This window comes from Pezoporus wallicus, unplaced genomic scaffold (assembly GCF_028554395.1).
Source record: "Pezoporus wallicus isolate ANWC-B61680 ecotype Strahan unplaced genomic scaffold, APGP_CSIRO_Pwel_v1 contig_7265, whole genome shotgun sequence".
NCBI lineage: Eukaryota > Metazoa > Chordata > Aves > Psittaciformes > Psittacidae > Pezoporus > Pezoporus wallicus.
In genome coordinates, this window is record NW_026635568.1 from 832,092 (window position 1) to 852,070 (window position 19,979).

Genomic DNA, 19,979 nt, shown 5'->3' on the forward strand with positions numbered 1-19,979 from the left:
CAGTATTTAAACTTAAGAGTTTCTAATTTCCAAATTCTGAAACGCTTTGATGCTGTCATTGAGACCCTGAGAGACTGCTTAATGGTTCTGCAGAAATCCATGAACTCCTGTGTTAGACCTGACGTTCTGTTTGCTAGCATGCTTCTAGACTTAACTGGAATATGTAATGATATAGGAGATAAGCGCAGTTATGATACTTATACTAGCACTAGTTATCCAGTGATCTGACTGCTGAATAGTAGACAATTAGGCAATTTCAAAGTACTTAAATTGATCTAGAAAGGTGAGGGATACCATGTCCAGAGGAAAACTTGGTCAGGGAATGCTTTTCTTACAGCAGATGTGGTGACTGGTATTCTTCACATCTATCCTGTGTTTTAGATATTATGCTACTACATATATTGAATTTGCACATACAGTTTGAATATGCTGAAATGTAATAATATTCTTCAGTGAGTCATTAAGATAATTGAATTGGATCCTAAATATGTCTCGTAATTAAGTAAGAAATGTATGTGATGAAAAATACTGGACTAAATTATTTAAATATTTTATGCAGGGACTATATTACCTTCACAGTAAAGGAAAAATGCACAGAGATATAAAGGTAAGTAAAAACTGAAGGGAAGTCTCATGTTTCTAAAATAGGCTTTATCACCTCTAGTGGGTCTTTACTGTTCTCTATCAATTTTAGGGATATTTAAAAAAATTGTGTTTTTTTTCTGTCTATTAGAAAGAAATGGAATTTTCTGCCCAAGGGAAGGAAAAAAAATATTTTTTTAAATGCATACATTGCAATAGTTTGTTCTTATAATTGGAGCCAAACATACTATTGATTTAGACAGTGATATAAAATGCAGGCATGAGCCATTGTCTAGAGCAGTGTGTGTTCACATGGCTGTAAGAGTGTGCTCTATGAAAGAGGAAAGGTTTGGTCTTTCCCACACCTTTCCAAGAAGCTTGATTCAGCTTTCAAAGCTTCTCTTTTAAAGCTTCTCTTTGAGCCAACTGGTGAGCAGAGATGTTGCTCTGGTTTCTTATTGCTTTTCTTGGTGAGCAGATTGCAGGCCGATCTGCAGGCTGCAGTGTTCTGGGTGGCTCTTTGAGGCTACTTCTGTCTCATCCTTTGCATGCTAAAATTAGACAAGGTACTGCAAATCAGCCTCTTAACACTGGCTTACTTAAACCTTCATCTTAAAGTTGAATCAAAAGCTATCTTGTTCTGGCTCTGATGCTCTGAGTTTCATTGTAGAGCTTCTTGTCGACTTTTTTTCCCTGAGATTTTACTTCTTACTCTTTGCCTTTCAAAACTCTTCCTTGCTCAGACTGCAGCTTAAACTTGGCATGCTTTTTCCTGGAAATCTAACAGTAAATTATCATATTCTTGGGGGGGGGGTGGGGGGTGGTTTTGTTTGCTTTGTTTTCAGACTGGGGATGCGGTGTACGTAGTAGCTCCAACTGCAGAAGCCTTTAATGCAGCCTGATTCCAAGTTGTTCTCGTTGACTGCAGAAGGTCATCTGGGGGTTTGAGCAATCACAAAAAATCATTTCTGAATGAAAGATTACTTTGGCACAAAAATTGAACGTTACTTTATAGCATGCAAGATGGTGCTTGTAAGAATACAGTGCATAGATACTAGTCTATAAACTGATGATAAAACATGCTTACAGTGGTTACATTGAGAATTTTTTTATATTTAAAAAAAAGGCATTTCTCATTAGTGTGGGGAAAATACAATCTTCATCTGGAGATCGCCTGACTATTGAATTATGTTTGCTTTCCTCTGTAGCTAAGTTATGTATTTAGAGTATGCGTTCTGTTAGTTTTGAAAGGTGAAAAAGGTCAAGAGCATGCTAACCGGACTGTCAGTGTTTACAAAGCTCTGTTTATAAGGCTCATTAACTATACTTGTGCAACATTTGCCAAAATAAGGTGCATTTTACTGCAGGCCAGACTTCTCCCTGAAAAGCCATAATCTGTAAAAATCTGAGTTTTTGGAGGCCCATCTATGCTGCCCTTCTATCTAATTTATGGGGCAGAGCTGTCATTAGGAGCCAGCTCCTGCCTTCACTCCGCTCAACCTGTACTTGGTTTCAGTCTTGAAATCAGGTTTGTTCTCAGTCCTTTTATGTCATGATATTTTAGTACCAATTACCTCTTTGGGTTAGTTTTGATTATTGAGCTGAAGTGAGAGGTGCATACACAGCAGCTAATTCTTCAAATCTAGCACTAACAATCTGCTGCATAAGAACGGAAGTAGTTTTTCTAAACACTTGAATATCAAGGCAGGTCCTTAAGGCTATAGTTATAATTACCATGGCTCTCAAACAAGACAAAACCAGCTCCTACATATGAAAAGAAAATCACTTCCTCTTTGACCTTTACAGTTCCTATTTCCTTTCAGTCACTGTAAATAGAAGAAAGTAAGAATTCATCCGCATAGACGAATAATCATATTCTGCTTTTTGAAAGGGGTTTTGTGTGCCACAGATATTGCGTAGTACCATAGGCTAAAGAGTACAAGCTAAAAATGAATGAGAAACCCTGTATATCCCATTTTCTTTATATGGCAGAATGGCAACTTGCTAATTTCACAACTGTTTCCTTGGTAAAGCTGCAGATTTCTGGAACATGTGTTCCTTTGTTTGTCTTTGGCCAAGATCTCACATAATTATTTTTTAATACAGTATCAGAGAAATCTGCATGTTTTAATTCACGTGTGGTTACTCTTTTCTTTTAAGGGAGCAAACATCCTTTTAACGGATAATGGACATGTAAAATTAGGTGAGTTAATGCAATTTAGTGTTAATAACAGATTTTTATGTGCTCAAAGAAGCAGTCTCCTGTATTTTGTTTAATGGTGTAGTGGTTCATGTAAAGAATTAGTGGACATCAGAATTCTTTTTCTCTTGCTGGTAACAACTGTGCCGTCCAGTTAGTATCTGAGGAGTAATTGGAGTAGTTTTACAACACTGAGGTAAAACACTTTCTAATGTATAAGGCAGGTAAAAATCAAATCACAGGTTTTTAAAAGTCTTTAATTAGAAATTTTTATCGAAATGTACTTTGAAAGGTTATCTGAAAGAATATTTTGGATAATAAATAAAATAATAAATTATCATATTAAAACACTGCATGTAACTCCTAAGACTTCTGTTTAAGCCTGATCCTTCTAGATCCTTCCTCTGTTGATGAGGGGCATGTTTGTGTGCAGCCTGCATACTTGGCAGGTGACTGAGGAGCTGACTGATGGTATCTGAGATAGACCAGGTTTCCATTATTTGCTTTTGTTATTTATTTTTTGTTAAATATTTCCAGTATGTTTAAGAAACTCACAGTGGGGAAACCAAATTTATGTTCATTAACAATTAATGAGCTACACAGTAGTTATTAACTGTCATTTTGGTTTTGTTTTTGTTTTCTGAATAGCTGATTTTGGAGTATCTGCACAGATAACAGCTACAATTGCCAAAAGGAAATCATTCATTGGCACCCCATATTGGTAACTGTGTTTTACTTGGCCATTAATATAATCATAGCATAGTAATGTTGAAAAATTGCAATAAAAGCATGCTATGTTGCTTTCTGGGTAGACTAATCACTAAAGGCTGCATCTGTCTTTCTAGTGGTTGTATCTCTGTTACGCTAAATCCTGAATTAGCTGAGTATCAGAGAAAATGTTCTAATGCTTTGAAAAACTGGATGTCTGTGTTGCCATCACTTGACTAATGTATCTCAGTTTTGTCCAACTTAAAAACTATAAACAATTTTACTTGGTTTTAACTCTGATCTTATATTGTTTTCTTTTTCTTTCCTGTTTTTTTCCATTTTGCTATTTTGTGTTTCATCCCTTACACCATAGCTAGATCTTTTCTGTAACTCTTCAGTTGATACCGAGTTTCATTTTTTGTCCCCACGTATTCTTTAGGCCACTTGTGAAATGTTTCCTCTGAGCAGTTTTCTTACCCCCGTCCCCTCCTCCTTATTTGCCTAAAATGATTGAATTAAAATGTACATTTCTAGTCTATTTGTATTGCATCTTTGTTCTTTCCTCAGTAAACTAGTTTGTCTAATTTCCTTTCTGAAGTTCAGCATTTTATTTTCTCCTCTTTGTACTGGAAATGGTTGTTCCCTTGAGGTAAATGACGCAACGTTCTTCACTATAAAATAGTGCTTTTGTGGTATGTTTCCCAGAATGATATTCAAAATCCTGTTGTCTGACAGTATGGTAGGTACAAGATAAAAATGCATGTAAGACATTCCCCCTCCTTCAAGTATTTGGTCTTGAAATGGTCAAGCACAGCATTTTTAGCATTCTTCTGCAGTGTAAGTAATGCCAAGGCATGGATTCACTTCCCCTTCAGAATAATGCAAACACCCATAAGTCATGATTGTGTAACTGGTTTGTGTCTCTGTTTCTTAAGATGTCTGGGTGACTTTAGTCCTGGCCTGTATTGCTGTTTAACTTCCAAATCACAGAATCACAGAATCCTGCCAGGCTTCTCAAATGATGTGCCATAACCCTGAACAATAACCTTGAAGACATTACATAGGTTAAATGCTGATGAAAAGCATCAGTTTTAGTTTGCATATCTTCTCAGAGATTTGAGAGGAGAAGCAAGGAAGGAAAAATGTTGAAATCGCAGAGGAGAAAATTTAGTTGGAAACAGGCAGTGTGAAAGTTTTAGTGATCATTAGAGGTGTCCAGGCAGGTAAGGCTTTGGTTCTTGGATGGGAGAGAAGCGAAGGTCAAAACTGTCTTTTAGTTGTAGTAACCCTGCTATTTACCCTTGTGTTCCTTTCCATGTCTTTTTAAAGTTAACCCTTTTTCCCCTCTACCCTGGTTAACTGTTCCCTTCTTGATTTAGTTCTTCTGTGAACTCTCAAAGACACTTAGTAATTTTAGTTTAACTATGGAAACATGAAATAAGTTGTACCACCAAACCTGATCTACAGATAAGGATGTCTGTGTTTAACTAATGCATCATGTTAGAAGAAATTTCTTCAGTGAAAGGGTAGTCAGACACTGGAACAGGCTGCCCAGGGAAGTGGTTGAGTCACCATCCCTGGAGGTATTTAAAAGATACACATAGTTTAGTGGTAGACTTGGCAGTGTTAGGTCTACTGTTGGACTTGATGATTTTAAAGGCCTTCTCCAACCTAAATGATATATGATTTGAGATGTCATTCGCTGCTTTTCTGGAGCACTCATTAAGTGACATGCATCTGTCTTACTGTATTGAGTTACATCCCGAGTTCCACTGCTGCTTTTCAGGTGATCTGGACTAATAAAGTTCAAATCTAAAAAATATTAACATGTTTGCTGTCTCATATGGCAATGTAGGAGAATTAAATTCGTAACTCACTTTGGTCATTCAAAATATGTAACAATGCCCAGTGAATAATTTTCTTAGGTGTTTCTGTTTGTGTCAGTTATGTTTGTTAATTTTTGCTACCTGAGGCTGTGAAACTACTTTAATTTAAATGAAGTCTTGTGACATTGAGGCAGACCTTAAAAACAAGTGCTCTGTGCAGAGGTGCCAATGAGTCTTCAGATCTCATGCTTTCAGAAAAACTGACATTTTGTTAATTGTTTCTTTGTTAGAATTCTTCAAAGTCAGTTGATCACTTCCTGGGGCAAGGTGTGAATTTGGATATTATTTGGGTTCTATTATAATTGAATAATTATACTTAAGGCTCATTGGTGCTTGAGTGGTAGTTTGTTGTGTGCCTGCAATGAAGGCTGAAACTGGTTTCATCTGCTTACTGCTAAATAGCTGTTTTGGAAACTGCCTATTAGTTACTAGAAGATGATAGAGGAAAACTTCATGTATACGTAACTTTTTACACACACACCGACACACATGTATATCTGATGTATAAATGTATATGCTGTGAGCTTATAGATGGAGAGCTTTAAGGGGAAAGAGTAGTAAACTGCTTACAGTACTGCATGATTTTTGTATTGTGTACAGAAGGATGTTTTATTTGTAGCAAGAAGTTTACCTAAAAATGTCTCTTACCCTTTAGGATGGCGCCAGAAGTAGCAGCAGTAGAAAGAAAAGGTGGCTATAACCAGCTCTGTGATCTGTGGGCAGTTGGAATAACTGCTATAGAGCTTGCTGAACTTCAACCTCCAATGTTTGACCTGCATCCAATGAGGTTAGTAAGGGGTTAAGGCTTGGTGTGTAAATACATCTTTGTAACTAATCCACTTGGAGTAGCCACTGTGTGTGCTTGTGGTGTTTGTGCATACTGCAAGGGCATTAAGCGTTCTGAATGTACATGGTGCAACTGGTAATAAGTCTTCCTGGTGCATAAATGTGTAATGTTGGTAGCATCTTTTAAAGTGAGGGACTTCTTCCTGCCAACTAAAGAATGTATTTAATAATTCATCTTATATGTATTGAAATGTAAACCACAGAAATAGGGTTGGGTTGTTGTTTGTTTTTTTTTTCCAGGGCACTTTTTCTAATGACAAAAAGCAACTTCCAGCCTCCTAAATTAAAGGACAAAATGAAATGGTAAGTACTCTTCTGTTTCAGTAGATAATGTTCATTTATTTCACTTGGTATCTGGTTCTAATGCTTGCCACTTCATTTTACAGGTCCAATAGTTTCCATCATTTTGTGAAAATGGCACTTACAAAAAATCCTAAAAAAAGACCTACAGCTGAAAAGTTACTACAGGTATAAATTTATTAGTGAGATTTTTTTTTTTAAAGTTACAAATTTACAATATGCTTAATAACAGTGGTTGTAATTTTAATGTGTTTTTCTTTGTCTTTCAGCATCCTTTTGTTACCCAGCCATTAAATCGGAGTCTTGCTATTGAACTTTTGGATAAAATGAATAATCCTGATCATTCCACTTACCATGATTTTGATGATGATGATCCTGAGGTAGGAATATGTTTAATCATTAAATCAGATTCATAGAATCATAGATATTAGGTTTTGATAAAAGTAAATTATTATGATACATTGAGCCACAGAATGTTGCGTGATCTGAAATAGTCTCAAGGGTTGTTTTTACTTTTGGTTGTGCTGCTGTGTTGCGTGTAGAAGCACTTACCAAAATCCATTAAATGTGGGGAGAGAAGCTCAAAGAGAAAGAGACATAAACACTTTAAATGTTGTTTACTGGTGTCCTTCGCAATTTTGCAACAGTAAATACGAAGGACTAGTCCAGTCCTGGGTTCCGTCATGCATTCTGTTTTCTGTTTCTTTGTGGAACTGTTTCCATCTGCAAATTGTTTTTCATCTGCAAAGAAAGCATTTGTAAAAATAGTTTTTACATTTGTAAAACTTGTTCTTTTAGTCCTAATTTACTTTCTTATGAGGATAATGATCCTGTAGTTATTCTTGTAAAATGGCTTGCTGTGTGCTTCTTGCAGATTCTTTTCCATCTTGGGATAATCTGAAACTTGATTTCTCTTGGTGGTGTTAAAGGAAGAGTTTCTGATTTTCTGCTTTAACAGCCAAGAAAAAAATAGCATGCTTATGTAAGATGATAAACAGTGCAGGACTGAACTGTTTCATAAATAAGAGAAGACAGATACTCTGTTACTGCATCCTGTCTTCATACTGAAGCATATGTTAATGAAGTCTTTCCAAATGTTTACAGTTCCCTAACTGATAATGTCTTTTGGGGGTAAAAAATAATCCTTTTGACACAAATGGCATTGATTCATTAATTGCATACTTGTGTTTTACTTTTCATATGGATAAACTAGTCTAAAAATGCCTTCAAGCAAAAAGAAGCTTAAAAGAAGCAGCTACTGTGAGATAATTTAAATTTTACAAGCTAAATGAGCTTATATCCTTTCAAAGAGCAGTGAGAAGCTGACATGAATCAACGCCTTTGAAAGGCGTTGAAATGAGGGTGATGAGGCACTGGCACAGGTTGCCCAGAGAAGCTGTGGCTGCCCCATCCCTGGCAGTGTTCAAGGCCAGGTTGGATGGGGCTTGCAGTAACCTGGTCTAGTGGAAGGTGTCCCTGCCCATGGCAGGGGATTGGAACTGGATGAGCTTTAAGGTCCTTTCCAGCCCAAACCATTGTATGATTCTGTGATCAAGTGTATTTTCCTTAGAAGCTGAAGTAAGTAAATGTAGAAAGAAGCACAAGTGAAATAGATCTTTTTGTATTGTAGAGTGCAATGCTTACGTACTTCCTGAATGGGAGGAAGGGAGAGGAAGGTGTAAGGATTGGATGCATGAGTAATGATTGATGAATAAGGATTTTAAAAGCAATTGCACATAGTGGAACACACTTCATAAATTTTTCTGTTGAAATATTTAGGGAAGTTAAACGCACAAGAAAACACTTAATGTGGTTGATTTTTATGTCAGTGTTAAGAGAAAGGTGTCTGAATCCCGACAGCACTGGAGAGCTTGGATTTTCTCATCGTAAACTCCAAGGATTAGGTGTCCTTCAATTCTCTCTTCGGTGTGATTGAAAGCTCTGGGACCTGTTAAAGTGATATTTCTGTAGAAACCAGAAAACCAAAGCTTTCATGAGCTGTTGTAAGAAGGGTAGCTGCTTTCAGTGTGTTTCCTGTGAGTGAGCTGCTCAGATCAGAGTCTTCTGTGCTTTCCTGGAAATTGTACTGAAACCCTAATGTGCCATTACCCCATGTCATTGATAGATCTTTCCAGTTAGAATCTTGATCTTTATTTTGAGCCACTGAGGTGGAGAATCTCTTTTCCTTCCTGTACGTACCCTTCATTTCAGTACCCATTTTATTGACATGTTATTTCTGGGGAGAAAATGAAAACAACCCTGTAGCCGTGATCAGAGAATGCATATTTCTGTCATTTATCAGTGAGCTAGACTGGCTAAGTGCAGAGGACAAGCAAGCTATTTGCATGTCTTTTGATAGGTGTTTTTCAGTTCATTTGTTCTTTATGTTGCTGAGAGGGTTTTCTTGCTGTGTTTGCAAGCTTCTGTACTAGGCATAATGGTACTCCATCATTGTTCATCACACATCTGTGAGCTCACCAATGAGCTTCCATCATAGTTAACTGTGATGATGGGTCATTTTCACTGGCTAGGCAATTTAGGTGTCTCTTCTCATTTCTCCTCAACCATGTTGCCAGATTTTCATTAAGGCATTTAATCCATCTGAAAAACAAGATTGCTAATGACACTTGAGAAAGCATTTTATTTGTAATAAGCAAGTCTAGAACCCACCTCTGAATTAAGCAGGTGATAATGAATTATTTTATGTGTCTTGAGCAAGGTCTGAATTTCAGAGGAAGAATCCTGCCACAGGTAGAGCAGTTTTTGACATTGTGTTGTTTCCTATAATAAACTGAAGGGAAGGAATAAGAAGTGTGGATGTTCCGTTTTTTTTATATATGTGTGTGTATATATATACATACATGCTTGCTTCAATTAGAGAGGTAGCTGGAGCCATTAATCTGAACTTGAGGATTGACCACTCCTTGTGCTTGTGGCAATCACCTGGATGCGTTTATCAAAAATTGAAAGCAATAAATCATAGTATAGCATAACATGGTACAGACAGTACAGTGAGAGTCTTGAGCTTCAGACATGCTTCCCAGTTTGGAGTTTTGGTTATTTGGGATGGTGGGTTGGTCGGTTCTGGGGGGGTTTTTTAGAGGCTGTACAGGTTTTCTGGCTATTGGTGGTCTTTGAAGGCAAGTCTACTGTCCACTGTGGTGACAGTCCTTTACCTGTTTTTAGGGGATGCTATCTGTTACTGCTTGGATAGTCTGCAGTCATGTGGGTGAGGCAAAAATTCAGATGTGAATTTGCCAACTGTTTGAGGAGTGCCACACTACATCTTTAAATAAACTTGGAAAAATGTGGATTGTTTAATAACAAAATTAAAAACACGTGATCAGATTATTTGGGTGTCATCAGAAAGGTCTCCCATAGATACAGTCATTGTTCATTTGGTAGCAGTATCTGTAACTGACATTTTGAATATTTTTCTCTACCCCAACTCATGGAGGACTTCATTTGGTTTTCCATTTAGTCAAACACAGGATATCCATCTGGGACTCTGCTTTCACTCCCTTAATAATAAACCTTTGGATGTTGAGAACTGACTGTTCACATTTCTGTGACAGTGACTCTCATGATGGGTGTGATAGCAGAAAAGCTTGCAAAAAGTAAAATGCGCGTGTTTTATCCTTAGCATGTTTTGGGGATAAGATGCTCCTGAGATATGTATCGTGATAAATATGCCATTTGGGCACAGTTTTAATGTCAGGAAGTTATCCTACATTCCTTTGTGCTCTTGCACAGTTCAGATGTCAGCTGTTTGTATCAGTTTGTTGTCAGTGTAGGCCTTTCAAGGTGACTTGAGGACTCTGTTCTCATGACTGAGAGATGAAGATGTGACTCCTTCCAGTAATTCTGTGGACAAGGAGAGGGTGGTGAGAGCGCAGGCTCTGCCTATTGTGTAATAGAAACATCTGTAGCAGGATGCAAGGAGCTCTCACGATATTGCTGCTAAGGCAGAAATACCTACTGCCCCTACTGCAGTTGGGCTCCTGGTGCTGGCATTACAGATGCACAAGCATCATGTGCAAGTGTGCAGTGCCTCTTAACAAAAGATTACATCTTTTAAGAGTATTTGAAATACTGAAGTAGAAAACAGATCAAACCTTGACATGCATCAAGAGCTATAGCAAACCATTTTTAAAGCTTAAAAGAACATACAGCAGACAGACCAGAACTGAGGAAGGGGAGGATTGCCATAAGTTACAAGAAATTAAAAACTGCCCTTGATATACATAAATCCATAGAGAGAAAATACATACCCACAGTCTGTCTCTCTAGTTTCAAATAAGACCAAAGTAAACAAATGGGAGGTGAAACACTCTGTAAATATGTGTTGGAACATAATATAAAGCAAGGAAGTAGTGTGTGAAGAAAGGGGAGAAGGGAAATAATGCTTTCAGATAATATTTCAGGGATAAACAGAGTTCCTAAGCTATGTGTGGCTCTTTGTGATAGTACAGCAGTTGAAGTTCTCCAACTCTGTCATCACTTCGTAGTCAGAATTTGCCATGTGGAGATTACAGTTGGTATGTTAGCTTTGCTTTTATATATACTAGCACAGCAAATTTATGACACTATTATGTCAGATTGCTTTAATTAAAAGTTGTTTTGCTGCCACATACTCAACACAAGCATAGCAAATGTGGTTTTCAGACATTACTTGGTCTAACGTCATAGAGAATGAACTTTTTTCTAAAGAGTAAGATTTCATTGTAGAGGACTTACTGAAAAAGCACAGTTATGATTTATGCTGCTAATTTTTGGGCCTGATTATATAAAGAATTCAGATGGTCTTGTACTCTCATTAAGAAACCTTAAGTTACAGTTACTAAGAGAACCTGTAGTAGTGGGTGTGGAAAGAAGAGAAAATTCGGCAGGGGCAAAGAAATTTAAGCCAAGTCTTAAAGTTCATGACACTTCATTCTGTAGAGAAGTAAATGGAAATCCAGGGGGAAAAAATAGAAGTGGAACATAAATATGAAGGTGAATTTGTAGAAATGCTGGCATTGCTCTTGTCACACAGCAGAGGAGCACCAGGAATACTCCCTTCTATTCAGCTCTGAAAACCTCAGGATAGTGACTTCTTAGGAATCAGTTTAGGTTAGAAGCTGGGAAAATGATTGGGATATCTGAATGAATGAAACACTCCCAGTAAGTCAGATTTACTCTTAGTGCTTATTTCGGACACTACCAGTATCGTTAAAGTGAATGGGGCAAAAAGGAAACATCTGAGCAAAGACCAGTGCTGGCCAACATTGTCTTTATTTACTCAAATCCAGTGTTTGAAAAACCCTTATCTTGAAGCTTTAAGTTACTCTGCAGATAAATTGTCTCCAAATAATTATAATTTTAGGGTGCAAATACACACATGAAATCTTTTTTTTGGTTTTTTGTTTTGTTTTGGTCCTGCTTGATTTCTTTCTTTCTTTTTCTGATACTGTGCTAAAGAAAGCTTGTACACGAGGTACACAATACTGAGTTTCAAGTGGGTGTGTTTTGGTATTGAAGTGTTTTATTTTTCTCTTCTAGCCTCTTGTAGTGCCTCATAGAATTCACTCAACAAGTAGAAATGTGAGAGAAGAGAAGACACGCTCTGAAATAAACTGTAAGTGTACTTGACAACATTAAATCCTTTAAAGATAATCCTTAATATTCACTTATTTCAGTTGTATTCTAGGTATCTGACACATACAGGAACATTTTTAGCAATACATAAGAAAACAAAACCATACGCTGTTTTGCTTGCAGATATAGGTTCTAAATACTATGCAGAGGAAATCTGAGTGTATAATATTTGAACACATTCTTTATCAGCACTTCAGCAAGTCTCACTGTTGCTTTATCTTAATTGAAAGGATGCAGCCTGAGTTCTGATGATTGGTGTAGCTTCATATGCCGCTCCAGCAAGGCTTTTCAGAGTGATGCCAGATACTGCTGAATAACAGAATGGCAGAGGAGGTTTTATTTCCTTCATTTAATATTTTGTTGTAGTTTTTGCTTTTCGGATAGAAACAGGCATGTAGAAATCAGGAAGGGAGGACGTTATCACTGGCTGTTAAGGGCAGACTCCACTCCCCAAATTGTGTTCATTCTTTTGCGTGAATTACATCAAAGTAATACTTGATTTATTTAATATTTGGAGCTTTAGTTATCTTTTCTTAAGCTAAAGTTTAGAGGAAGAGTGTTAAAGAACTGTCTTACAAGATGTGATTAGCTCTCTCCAAACTTCATTCAAGTCTCTTTAGTGCTTGGATATTCACCCAGAAGCACTGGGAATTCACTCCTGGAGCTTCTGGGTGAATCTCCCAGAAGAAGACACCTGGGAGTGAATTCGCACAGTGGATGGGGTTTGTTGTGTTTTGTTTTTTTTTTTCCCTATAATTTAGCTGTACTGCCCCTCTAAAGTGGGCACTTCACTGCTCTGTTCACTGAATGGTTTTCCTGATCCTTCTAATGTGTAGGTTTTGCCTAATTACAGTCCAGCTGAAATTCTTGTTTTCTCCTCTTTAGTTGGTCAAGTAAAATTTGATCCACCCTTGAGGAAAGAGACAGAGCCACATCATGAATTTGTGAGTAACAAGAAACATGGGCTATACTCTGCACATTATTTCCTGCAAATATATGTGGAGGAGAACTCAAAGCTATGTAGCATACTTCCTTAGTGCTACTAAGATTGGTAGCAATGTCATAACATATGGGTCTTAAATTTTTTGGTGGCATTACACTGTATGCAGCAAGACCCCTTATTTGTGGGTACTGACAGGTTTGATTTATGTGATAAGCAACAGCCCCTTGTCTTGTGGATTTCCTCTATGCTTTATACCTCATTGTCAAGTATATTATTCCCTCTATTTATGGAGTTACTTTAATTGTAGAATTGCTGTGCATACTTAAATGTTTCTCTTCCTTATGCATATATTGACAATGATTGATAATGGAAATAATAAAATTGAGGGCCTGGGAAAGATATGCGCAGTGCTAATTTAAAAAAATGGATTTTGGTGGAATTCTTATTTTCCCCACACAAACAACCTTTTTGTGGCCCTACATCATACCTGAGCCATGCTGAGCCTGGCAGTTGCTGTATTCTGTTTTGGTGTATTGCCAATGTTTCCATCCTATGCACCCATCAGTACAAGGGGTATGAGAACTCAATCAGAGAGAGAAAAGGTGTCTGTGTTGTCTCACACACAGAAAGCTTCCACTTTTGAATGGTGTCTGTTGCTTTTCACATTTGTGCACATGGGCAGCTTCTTCATGTTCCTGGATAAAAAGGACACTCCTTTGCTCGCTTCCTTCAGACTTCTGTGTTATTTTTTTTTTCCTAAGGCAAGTGTTAAGTTGGCTTAGTACATAGGTGGGAGGGGCATTGTCTTTGCTCAGAGTTGGTTTTGGGAAGGGTGTGTACCTAGGAATGTACTTCCTCTTTTATGGTCTACAAACTACGTGTGACTTCTGACACAGGTTTCCTTGTGTTGATCTGTAGTTGTACAAAAATCTCATTCCCCATGCCTAGTCCTTTGGTAGCAGGTCAGCTGGCTCTGGTATATGAGGTTGTATATAATCTTGCTCTGCCTCCACAACCAGCTGACTGGACAGACAGTCTGCAGTTTCTGGTACCTGTTTGGGATGGAGAAGAATAGCTTACCAAATCACATGTAGGACTTAGGAAATTATTTCAGATATGTAATTTAGACCTTGACAAAACTGCGTAACAACATTTGTGAACCCCGGTTATACAAGTGTTTATTAAATATGGTAATGAAGTCAGTATTTTTACCATAAACTCGTCAATTAATTCAAAATGTTTTTTGATCTGATTCCAAGTTATCTTGGCTTTGCTTCCCTGTTGCGTTGTTTGGATTATGAAGCAGGTACTACCGTAGCATTGTATAGTTCAAATGATAATGCTTTTGCTCCTTAAGAATTTTATTTATTTATACTTACACATAATCACAATTGCAAGAAGATGGTAACAGAGAAGCTAAAGTTTTAAAAATACTTTTTCCATTTCCTGTTTTATCAGTCACTGACTATACAAACCATTTAGGGGCAATTTCATGGGGCAGAGGGGTGTTTTCATTGCACTTTAGGAAGCTGAGTTGCTGAACTTGGGAGAGAGATTTTTGTACAAATTTTGAGAGCACTACTCTGGCAGGTGTTGTCAGAAGGGAGGAATGGAGCCTTTTCCTACCTTGTGCATTAGTAATCAGAACCTTTGCACTTTGGAATCTCGGAAGCTCTTGAATGGTCCAGATTAATGCAGCTAAAAAGGAAGTCTTTTAGTATTGTGCATCCTCGTCAGTTTGCATACTTGAAAGCTGTCCAAAGAACTTGCCTCATATCTCTGCCTATAAGGAAGATCTATAACTGCTTGTTTGAGTCTTGTTGAAGAGGGAAATTAACTGCTCCACTACTCATTAGAATGAAGCATGCAGACCTGATATGTCCTTTCCAGATAAAACTGAACTTCGATTTTGAAAATGATAATATTGGGTCTGTAGAGCAAAGAGAAAAAACATACGTTGTCATTAAATAGAGAGCCAGTGGGCAATTTAAATTCCCATGTCAAATGCAAACGAGATCTATTTAGAATGGATGGTCTAACAAAGAGCCTTAGTTCAAAGTGGGCTGAGGGAGAGCTTGTAACACTTACATGCTCTGGGAGAGAAAGTCTTTTAAATGGAGGCAGGAACAAGAGATGCACGTCTCTTCCTCCAGTAATAACAGTGCGGATCCCTTTTCATTAAAGCAGGTCTGACCCTTTTCCTTTAGTCTCACTAAAGCATGCTTAAACTTTATGCTTATTTACTCGTGGGTATGAGTGCAAAACCAAAGGACCGAAGCACTGCAGCATGATGAGTTACTGTTGGTGGTTCACTGAAATGTTGAACTGGTACATACTTGCCTTTTACTGAGGCAGCTTCTTACTCATTACCACAGCTCAGGTGATGACCAGTAATTCATTGTTTTGGTCTGATTTGTTAATGTTTGGTAGTGTGCCCACACTTGTAGCTGTGTTTTGCCCTCATTTGCACAACTATCTTAAACATGATTTGAGTTTCAACTAGTAGCTTTTTAGCAAGAAAATTTCCCTTTATGTATACATGGCTTTCAGTCACAATATAAATAACTTGAGTTTCTTGATCTCTATCTAACAAACAGCCTGACAGTAGCGATTTTTTCGACAATTCAGAAGAAGTATACTACACTGCAAGATCTAACCTGGTATTTTTCAATTTATGACTTACTTTGTCAGTGTTAGTTTTGTCTTTGTTTTCCTTTTCCAAAGCTCATGTTTTGTTGTGTTGTTGTATTGGTGTTTTCATCTGTGTAAAAGCCAGTGTAAGGATTAATGTATATATATATATATATATGTTTCTGTAATGTGGGAAGGAATTTTTAGTATGTGTAATATTGAAAGTTCTTAACCCGTATTTATGTTTAGCTGAACCACTTACAGAAGGAGTTATTATGCAGTCATGCTAATTTCTTTGTTTAACTGCCTTACAATGCATAACTTGTTAATTTTTTGGAGGGTGATTAAAAATAGAAGAAACATTCTCATCATATTTTTGTCTGGTAATTCCTTTAAATAGTCTCATGAAAGACTATAAAATTATATAAATGTATCCAATTTCTCCAGATGGTAATTATATTACAGAAGGAATATACACTTAGTATAAATAAAGTGGAGTCTTAAGTGTGTTCAATGGCATTTGGCATCATTTGTAGTCTGATACACTTCCCAAATTTTCTCTTACTGCACTGCTAAAACATTTGGTTGTTATCATTGCGGTATAGAAATTATTCTAGAAAGTGAGTCTTCTTATTTCTCTGCTCTTTAGGCATGGTGTAGTTAGAAAAGTAATGCTTTTAAATCTTGAACGTCTTTGTCTGCTGTTGGGAAAAGAAAGAAACATTCTGTACGAGATCATGGGCATTATTCTGCAAACTTACTTTGATTTTTGAGACGTAATATAAGTTTACTTAGGGGAAAATGAAAAACTGGTTTGTTTGGGGAATGTCTTTTGTTTGTGATTTGTTATGGAGTTTTTGTTTGGTTTGGCATCATTTGGCTTGGTGTGAGTTGAATCTGCCAATACCATAGTTACTGAGAGCTTACATTGTCTTCCCCATTCTTGAAAGGATTTTCCTGTATTGCTCGATTATAAACATGTTTCACAAATTGTTTGGAGTTCCGTAGCTTAGATTTGTCTGTATGCAATGGGATCACCTCCATCCTGTGCAATTGCTCTGGCTTTGGGAGTGTGGTTATGGTTATTCAGTTTGGTTTGCTTTTGGTTTCTTCTGAGTTTAACACTTCTTATAATTTGTCTTTTTCAGGTTACATTCCATGTTGTCACATAATCTTGCTAGCCTAGTATCTGTGGGTCCAAGAGATAAATGTGAACATGCCTCCTAACTGCATTGTCCTTTTCCATCTTTCTTTTGCCCCAGTACACTCTTTTGTGTGCACTCTTTTGCCTTATGCATTCTTCTGTTTGGTACACTCTTGAAAAATTTCTACTTTGATAAAGCTTGTACTGTACACAATCATGAGCGCGTTTTTAAAGCCAACCTACAGCACTTTCTGTGTTTCAGTGCTTTCTTCACAACTACAAGTGCTTATTGTGAATCAAAGAAGATAATTCTAACTTGGTGCTAATGCTTCACTGTGAGATTCTTCCAGTAAAATCTAATCCGTCTGGAAATTAGAAGAAACATTTAGTAGTTCATTCATTCTTCTGTTGTGGACCAGGACAATACTAAACAGACTTTCTCTTGTATATGTGGTTGGTCTGTCCTAGACGCAGGACTTTTCACTTGGCTGTGTTTAAACTTTATGGGGTTGTGTTGCCTACTCCTTCAGCTTGTTGAGGTTCCTCCGGCTGGCAGGCTGCTTTTTTCTTTTCTAATGTTAGAGTGGTATCATGATAATGTTTGCCAGCTACCTCAGCACCTTGGATGCATTACACCTGGTTCTAGCCTGCATCATGCTCACTGATTTTTAACACTATAGCCAGTGACTTTTTAACTTGCAGGAGAGGAAAAATTAAATCTTTGTGCATTGGATTTTATTTAATTTAGCTTGGTGTGTTCAGCACACTGTGAAAAGTGTTGAATTTTACAATTTTGAAAAGTGACAGAGGAGTTGAACAGAACTTGGATTTGGTGTCTCAGGTTGACCTACAGTTCTGTTCAGTTATGAATTTAGCATTCATTTTAGTAAAGGATTCAGTATGAGGTTTGCAGTTATTATGCAATCTACACTGTTGTGTTTGTCAGATGTACTTATACATTTGGTCCTATTTAGATAATTTAGTTATGGTTGTTTTTTGTTTTGGGTTATAAATATGTTCTGGGTTTAATAATGTGTAATAGTTTTTGATAACAATTAGTTTTAGGAATGCAAAAATGTTTCAGCGTAGCTGTCCTGTGTTAATGAACTACTTGTGGCAGAAGAACTAAAACATTGGTAGGAAAAGATTAGAGACTGACATAGATGATAGAGTACTTTGCCCAGTAGCATTTTTCTTTGGTTTAAGTAATTTTTCTTCTCACCACACATGCATACGTATTTTGTTCCTTTGTTACAAGCCATGAAGACTCCTGTCCTACTTAGTTGCAGTATATTTCTAGAGTTAAGTTAGCCGTCAACACTGAAATTCAGAGAGAATCTTCATACTTTATTCACATTTGGGTAAAGTGGTGCATGGTTCTTATGATCAGAAGAAAATAATTGGAAATGGGGGAAGAGTACTTAAGGGTTGGGATATGGGTTTTGCTCATATTTTCCTTCCCTGTATGTTTTGGGAATTTTCTGCCTTTTAAAAGTAATTGGGAAAATGAGATGTTCAATTTTATTGCTAGGAGGCAGTTTACAAATGTTGTATACAGATGCCTATTGCATTGAGGCCTTACCATATCTAGTTATAAAGTGTTCCAGTATATGGGTATGAAATAGTGCTGTTTGTGCCGAGTAGACATTAATAGACAAAATGCATAGAGAATTGATATAATGGTAAACTTGAGGGGGGAAAAAAAAAAAACAGACCAAACCTGAAAGGAAGAGGGGAACATTGGTTATGTAGCAGTAACATACAGTAAAAACTGTCAGTCATTAGGGAAGAATTATATTTAGCAAATACTATATTTAAAAATATAAACATGTAACTTGCTATTTCTGATGTGTCAGGCTATCCAAAGAAACTCAAGAATGCACTTTTAATTGAAATAAAGACATTGAAAGTATGGCATATGCATTAGGTTAATTTTAAAAAGAGCCTACTATTACATCCTCTTTTATGAAGCAGTCTGTTAGGAATGCTTCAATCATTTTATGGAGGAATAGAGATGTGTATGTGCCTTCTTGTTTGATATGTTAGTAGTCTGAAGGTGATTTATATTTTTTGAAATTCAGAGTTACTTCCTCAGCAGTTTCTGGTTTTAAAGTCTTAATTTTGTCACTTCAATGATCTTGTTTCTCACAAGATTTCGGGAACAGCAAATCTGGGAAGTAGCTGTGAATTGCTGGATCACTGTATACATTCAGCTTTGGATTGTTGTTTTTTTTTTTGTTTTTTTTAATACCTAAAAATAGACTTTTGAGTAGAGCTCAGCCCTACCGAGCAAATTAGGAGCATAAGACTGTCAAAAGTACAGTAACAATTCATCATAAAATTCTGCAGAAAAAGCAGTTTTTGAAACCTACACTGCAGAAGGTGCTGTCGATTTGATCATTCCTGGGGAATTTGTTTCATGGCATGGCGTTGCCACCATATCTGCCTTTGAGAAAATCTTTATGCTGTTTTTAGTCATTGATTGCTTTGCACTTATGGTTTATCTGAAGGTGTGATTTGCCTTTCTACACAAGTTCTTCATTTAATGTTACCCAGGTTGTTGAGAAGAACTGGTAATTATTCTCTGTATTACCTTTTTTCCAAAGTGATCATTGCCAGCAAATAGCACTGTCTCGTACATACTTATGCTGGTTCAGGAGTAGGTCATTGATAACCTTAGGCTGAAAGTGAATGATTTGGGTTGCATCTTCGATTTAAAACCAAGATTTACTGACCTCTTCTGATTCTGACTGGATGTAATCTTGATTCGCTTGGAAAATACCTGTCTAGTCACTCAGATTTGTTCGGTGTTGATGTTGTCTCATCTAAAGTGTTTTAGTTAACTCATCAGCATTGTATGTATGTTAAATATTAATGTAGGTTAGAATCACAGATTCATAGAATAGTTTGAGTTGGAAAGGACCTTAAGATCATCAAGTTCCAACCCCCCCTGCCAGGGGCAGGGACACCTCACATGAAACCATCTCACCCAAGGCTCTGTCAAACCTGGCCTTGAACACCGCCAGGGATGGAGCATTCACAACCTCCCTGGGCAACCCTTTGCAGTGCCTCACCACCCTAACAGTAAAGAATTTCTTCCTT

General features: G+C 37.1%; 1 protein-coding gene across 15 annotated transcripts in view; it reads left to right on the forward strand.

Annotated features, from left to right (window-relative positions):
- MAP4K3 (mitogen-activated protein kinase kinase kinase kinase 3) overlaps positions 1 to 19,979 on the forward strand; it is an 80,502-nt gene that overhangs the window by 23,918 nt on the left and 36,605 nt on the right. For 9 of the 15 annotated variants that reach the window (XM_057396874.1, XM_057396880.1, XM_057396878.1 and 6 more), the window contains 10 exons: positions 560 to 607; positions 2,743 to 2,785; positions 3,431 to 3,503; positions 6,032 to 6,163; positions 6,463 to 6,525; positions 6,609 to 6,690; positions 6,792 to 6,902; positions 12,064 to 12,139; positions 13,045 to 13,103; positions 15,700 to 15,762. In XM_057396874.1, the coding sequence (XP_057252857.1) occupies positions 560 to 607; positions 2,743 to 2,785; positions 3,431 to 3,503; positions 6,032 to 6,163; positions 6,463 to 6,525; positions 6,609 to 6,690; positions 6,792 to 6,902; positions 12,064 to 12,139; positions 13,045 to 13,103; positions 15,700 to 15,762 (750 nt within the window). The remainder of the gene's footprint in view (positions 1 to 559; positions 608 to 2,742; positions 2,786 to 3,430; positions 3,504 to 6,031; positions 6,164 to 6,462; positions 6,526 to 6,608; positions 6,691 to 6,791; positions 6,903 to 12,063; positions 12,140 to 13,044; positions 13,104 to 15,699; positions 15,763 to 19,979) is intronic. The other 6 variants (XM_057396883.1, XM_057396875.1, XM_057396877.1 and 3 more) reach the window with 3 other exon arrangements.